Below are 6,000 nucleotides of genomic sequence, written 5' to 3' on the forward strand. Positions count from 1 at the left end.
TACGAGAAGCGGTAGTCACGAAGAGAGGCCCTCGAGGAGATCCATGCTCGGGGTTTCGATCTATCGGCCTAGATCGAGACCGCTAAGGGGCTCGAGGCTGAGGCCAAGAAGTTGGCCTGCCCCGAAGAAGAAGAAGACGACTCCGAGGGTTCCGATGGAACCAGGGGGGAAGAAGACCAAGTTGTTTAGACGCCTTTGTAAAATATAAAAAAAAAAAATTGTTTTTTTGTACTCGTGTCCTCCGAGGGTTTTTTCTTGGTTACCCGGGTCCATCCGTATTTGGTTGTACCCGGAATAGCATCGAGAAAACTGAGGATCTCCTGGCCGGCCGTGGCATTGATTATGCGATCGATGTTGGGCAAAGGGAAAGAGTCCTTGGGACATGCCTTATTCACATCCTTATAGTCTACACACATTCTTAATTCATTCCCTTTTTTAGGGACTACCACTACGTTCGCTAACCAATCCCGGTATTTAACCTCCCGAATAGAACCAATTTTAAGGAGTTTAGATACCTCGTCCTTGATGAAAGCATGTTTGATCTCGGACTGGGTCTCCTTTTCTGCTTCACCGGATGGGATTTCGGACCCAGGCTTAGCTTATGAGTGGTTATCTCCGACGGGATCCCTGTCATGTCAAAGTGGGACTAAACAAAACAATCTATGTTAGCTATAAGAAACTGAATGTGTTTTTTCAGGAGCTCGGGATTTAACCCCGTGCCCAGGTATACCTTTCGATCGGGTAGGTGCTCGACCAATATGACCTGTTCCAGCTCCTCGACCGTCGATTTAGTGGCGTCGGAGGCTATAAAATATCTGGGTACCCCGTAGTCATAATCATCGTCTTCATCAGTCCCCTGTTTCTCCGGTTGGGTCGGAGCTGGTGTTGGTAATTGCTATTTAGTTTCTGGCTTTGTGACCGAACTCGACCATCTTGTCGTTGCAAGTGCGGATACCGAAATAGCCTCTTCGATCGCAAACATCTCCTTCGCGGCTGGCTGTTCTCCGTAGATTGTTTTAATTCCGCTTGGTGTTGGGAATTTCAACACTTGGTGCAGAGTTGAAGGTACTGCCCTCATGTTGTGGATCCATGGCCTCCCGAACAAAGCGTTGTATCTCATGTCTCCTTCGATTACATAAAACTTAGCTTCCTGGATGGTCCCGGTAGTGTTCACCGGTAATGTTATCTCACCCTTAGTGGTTTCACATGTCACGTTGAATCCGTTTAGAACTCGGACTGCAGGCACAATTTGATCTTGTAAACCGAGCTGCTCCACGACCCTCGGTCGGATGATGTTGGCCGAGCTACCTGGATCAATTAACACACGTTTAACTCGAATTTTATTTACGAGTACAGATTTTACCAGTGCATCATTGTGGGGCTGCACGATCCCATCCGCATCCTCGTCGTTACAAGGTTCCTTCCGGTATGTAATCTCGAGTTCGTTTCTCCCTCATGATGGACACTTTGGTGCGTTTCAACATCGGCCCCTGAGGGACATCGACCCCACCAATGATCATGTTAATGACGTGTTGAGGTTCTTCTTGTTCGGTCTGTTTGTTAGAATCCCTATTTCTGAAATCATTCTTGGCTCGGTCGCTCAGGAATTCTCGAAGATGCCCGCTGTTGAATAATCGGGCTACTTCCTCTCTCAAGTGGCGGCAATCCTCCGTTCTGTGGTTGTGCGTGCCGTGATATTTACATATCTGGTTAGGATCCCTTTGGGTTGGATCGGATTGTAGAGGTCAAGGCCATTTGGTATCTTTGATGCGTCCGATAGCTAATACAATTGCGGCAGCATCGACGTTAAAGTTGTATTCCGATAACCTCGGTGCTTCTTTAGGCCTGATGGGCCTATCGAAGCTGTTTTTGCTCATGAGTCCCCGGTTGCTCTGACCTCGGTCACTTCTCCTTTCGTTTCTCATAGAGTTCCGCCCAAACCCACTGCTTCTTCGGTCTCCATTATACGGCTGGTACCGATCCCTGTTTGGTCTCGGTTCACGATCGATGTCTCTCTTGACTCTGTCAATGCTTCTGACGGGATAAACAGACCCCGAAGGGGACCCCGAGTTGATCATCTCCCACTCTGATCTTCAATTGATACCGGTTATGCACGCCGGCCCTAGTACAACCGGATATTCTACCAGGTTTTGTTTCAACTGCTGTGAAGCCACCGATCTTCGAACAATGAGCCCTTGGGTGAAAGCCTGAACGGCCCAATCATCAGCGACTGGTGGCAGGTCCATTCGTTCCATTTGAAACCGGGACACGAACTCTCTGAGCATCTCGTTATCCTTCTGTTTCACTTTGAAAAGGTCTGATTTCCTGGTTTCGACCTTAATGGCCCCGGCGTGTGCTTTCACGAAAGAATCCGCAAGCATAGCAAATGAATCAATAGAATTAGGAGGTAAGTTGTGATACCATATCATAGCCCCTTTTGACAGGGTCTCTCCGAACAGACTCGATCTCGTCATCCTCCAAGTCGTTCCCTTTGATGGCACATGTGTAAGAGGTTACATGATTATTTGGGTCGGTCGTTCCATTATACTTAGCAATCTCGGGCATGCGGAATTTCTTAGGGATTGGCTTCGGAGCCGCGCTCGGAGGAAAAGGTTTTTGCACGAACTTCTTGGAATCCAGGCCTTTCAATACTGGCGATGCTCCTGGGATCTGGTCTACCCTGGAATTATAGGTTTCCACTTTTTTGTCATTAGCTTAGATTTTCTTCTCCCCTGATTCTATCCATTTTGTCAGCTCTTCGAGCATCTTTATGATCTCGGGGTTAGCTCCCAATTCATGTTCATTTGACCTTTCTGCAACCGGTTCATCCCTGCGGGTGACTTTCTGGGGTGGATCGGGTTCAACCCTGCTCGGTGCACGACTTTGGTTCTGTAACTGAGTTATTGTTGCCTGTTGAGCCTGCAGCATTTCAAAGATCACCCGTAAACTGATCTCGTCTCCTCCAATGTTTTGTGTGTTTCAAGTTGCCGATCGGGCTCCACCGCGGACGCTATTCTCGAGGTCGGTAGGCAAATTTGCGTCGATGGGATTGTGAAAGATGTTCTACTAGAAATATTCTTGTTATTGCTTCGACTCATATTCCCTAAAAAGTGGATTCCGCTCTAAAAGCTCCGAATAAATTAAATACGTGCATTAAGATATGAAAGCTTCTTCTTCCACAACAACGAAAGCACCTTTTCACTCTTTCATATACTAGGGGATTTCACTTGGAAAAAAAAAGTTCCATACTAACGGATTCGGGTCCATAACCATGGGTTCCAATGCACGAGATCTTGTAGCACTTACCAAGCCACATGTGAATTAGCGTCAATCGGACCCGCGGCCGGAATTCCGATCGGATCAACGGGCGGCACCTCATCACCAGGCGCTATGTTGTTATTTTCACCTTGATGGCCGGACTCGTCCACATGTAGGGGTGCTGCTGATTGAGAGTTTGACATTTTGTGTTTTAACCTAAAATTAAAGACACTTCAAAGAACAAGCATAAAGTAGTGTGTTATGGAGATTTGTATCAAATAACCACTATTATCCTTAGCCCCACGATGGGCGCCAAACTGTTTACCCTCAAAATCGGATAACAATTGAATTTGTAAGTGATTTTAAGGATACGTGATTTAACATGATACAAAACGACAAATTAGATTGCAATTGGTATAAGTAATGGAAAAGTAAATGCTAACCACACAAGTTGAACAATCTTAGCCCTAGAAGGTTAGCCACCGTCGAGCCAAAAGTGCTTTGATTGATATCAGAACAGAACAACGAGAGAATAATAAGAACTTAAAGAGAATAATAATATATTGATTTGGGATGCGTGTTACAAATGTATCCCATGAATAATCAGAACCTCCATTTATATAGTAGAGGAATTCTACTTTAGGTATAATTCTATAAAAGGTAAAAGAACTCTTGATTCGCTGATTGTCGGTTCCTTACTGATACGTGCCGAGATTCCCGCCGCAATATTCGACCAGTCGCGGATATTTCGGTCTTCTGTTAGTTAACTCGACAATGTCTTTCCGAGCTCGTTCGAGGCTAAGGTCGACGCCGGACTCACTGCTCCTCGAAGGCAGGCATTCCGATCTCGGGTTCTAGCTTGGTGGGATTCGAGGTCGATCTTCAGTCCTTGGTTGCCACGTTCCAAGACTAATCTACCAAGTTGTAGGCGACCTCGATTTCGACCGTATGCAGCCTTAAACAAACTTTAATACCAATTCATATTTCATCTCATGAACATTCCTAGTGTATATTCGCTGTTAAGAGGCCATATTGGATAGCCCAATGTACAGAAATCTCATTTCCGCGTCTACGGAGGAACCAAGATCAATTTAGAACATCTAAAACTTGATAGGTGATAAATTGGAGAACCACCATTAGATCTTTCAACATTATTCATTAAACAAATGACATCTTTAATTCCCAACAGCAAAGACATGCGTAAATAAGCACATAAAAGTATTAGTCTTTTAGCAAAGAAGGAATTCAAATTTTCCAAGCAACAATGTACACACACACATATAAAGAGAGAAATGCAAGTACCTCGATCACACGCTGCTCTTCAGCACGACGAGCATAGACCTTAGCAGGACTAATCTTGTGATGCTCCCTTGTCTAACTAAAGCCAAGAAACACTATGTCACTGACTTTTCAACAATCACCTTTGTCTTTTCCAAAATGTTCGAAAAATTTAAACTTGTGACACCACAATCTTAAATATAACAATAAGAAAGGGTATCCTACCTTACTGAAACTATTCTGCCCGAAAAATTCAGCGGGAGGTCTTTTACTCGAGTTCAATCTGCCACCAAAAGGGCAAAAAAGAAGTGAATTTATCTATTACTGCACGGAAATAATTGCAACAACTGGAAAATCTCAGACAAAACAATTACCCTATGATGGAGGACGCACGATATGGAGCAATAAAAAAGCGGTTGAAATTATTGGATGAAAGCTGAGGAGCAGGAAGTATCGCCACCACGGGCGATGCCGTCATCTTTATTTTCCAGAAAGAACTAAATTGTGAAATTAAGGAGAGTGAAAGTGTGAAGATTGGATTGCGTGATTCGTCGGATTTTTTGTTGGATATTCGAGAGCGGCATGGTTGGAAGGAAGCGGAGTGAGGTCATTTTTGGTCTGCCACGTGAAAAGGTTGTACGTGAACGGCCCGCCCCGCATCTCCCTCCTCATAAATATCTCACGTGGGCCACTGTGGCGCGAGAGCGCGGGTACGCTACACTAACTTTGATTCTCACCAAAAAAAATAATTTAACGGCATCACAAGCTGAAAAATAATTCGGGCCAAATATATCTCGTACTTTCGAATATAGTTTACATTTATTCTCCGTTATACTATCTGGTCAAATTTACCCCTATCGTTATATTATCTGGCCAGATTACACATATCATCAACAAACATTTAAAAATTACCCATTTATCTGTTAAGTAATCCAAAATCTCCCAAATGCCTTTTATTTAAATCACTTGTTGTTCTTCTTGCTTCGCTATTTTCAGAAATTACTATTGATGTGACTGTTAAATTTACTAGACTATACAAATTATTCATGTATATTTTTAGTTACCAATGCACCCATTTCTCTTCTTGTAATAATGGGTTTGGAATTGAATTAAAATTTTATTTATTTTTCAACAATATACACATCGTAGAATTCAATGAGTCTATTTATTGTTTATTATATGCAGCTGATCATTATATATGTACATGTATATTCAAATATATTTTATCATTGTCTAGTTATTATAGAGTTCGATCGACTAACTTAAGAGTGCACAATGTGTAGGCAATTCATTAAACCAAAGTTGAATTCGACAATGTAAAGTATTCGAAAAACTTCAACTTCAATCACTAATACTTGCAAAGTCTCCATACATTTGATGCAACGAATTCATTAAAATTGTGATATTGTAAATACTTTTAGAATTTAGATAAGCTACCTAATTTAGATTCTTCGATTTTCTATA

General features: G+C 42.9%; 1 protein-coding gene across 7 annotated transcripts in view; it reads right to left on the minus strand.

The window, feature by feature from the left end:
* Positions 1-5,299, minus strand: part of LOC107761962 (isoamylase 3, chloroplastic-like) — an 82,170-nt gene extending 76,871 nt beyond the window's left edge. For 3 of the 7 annotated variants that reach the window (XR_012694868.1, XM_075221686.1, XM_075221684.1), the window contains exons 1-3: positions 4,911-5,298; positions 4,762-4,819; positions 4,561-4,632 (exon numbers count right to left, since the gene is read on the minus strand). Coding sequence is in view for 3 of the 7 variants with exons in the window: in XM_075221686.1 (XP_075077787.1) it covers positions 4,561-4,632; positions 4,762-4,819; positions 4,911-5,014 (234 nt within the window). In the remaining 4 variants the exon portion in view is untranslated. Of the gene's footprint in view, positions 1-4,560; positions 4,637-4,761; positions 4,820-4,910 lie in introns of all 7 variants that reach the window. The other 4 variants (XR_012694867.1, XM_075221685.1, XM_075221688.1 and 1 more) reach the window with 3 other exon arrangements.
* Positions 5,300-6,000: the final 701 nt, after the last annotated feature.

The sequence above is a fragment of the Nicotiana tabacum genome, chromosome 9 (assembly GCF_000715075.1).
Source record: "Nicotiana tabacum cultivar K326 chromosome 9, ASM71507v2, whole genome shotgun sequence".
NCBI lineage: Eukaryota > Viridiplantae > Streptophyta > Magnoliopsida > Solanales > Solanaceae > Nicotiana > Nicotiana tabacum.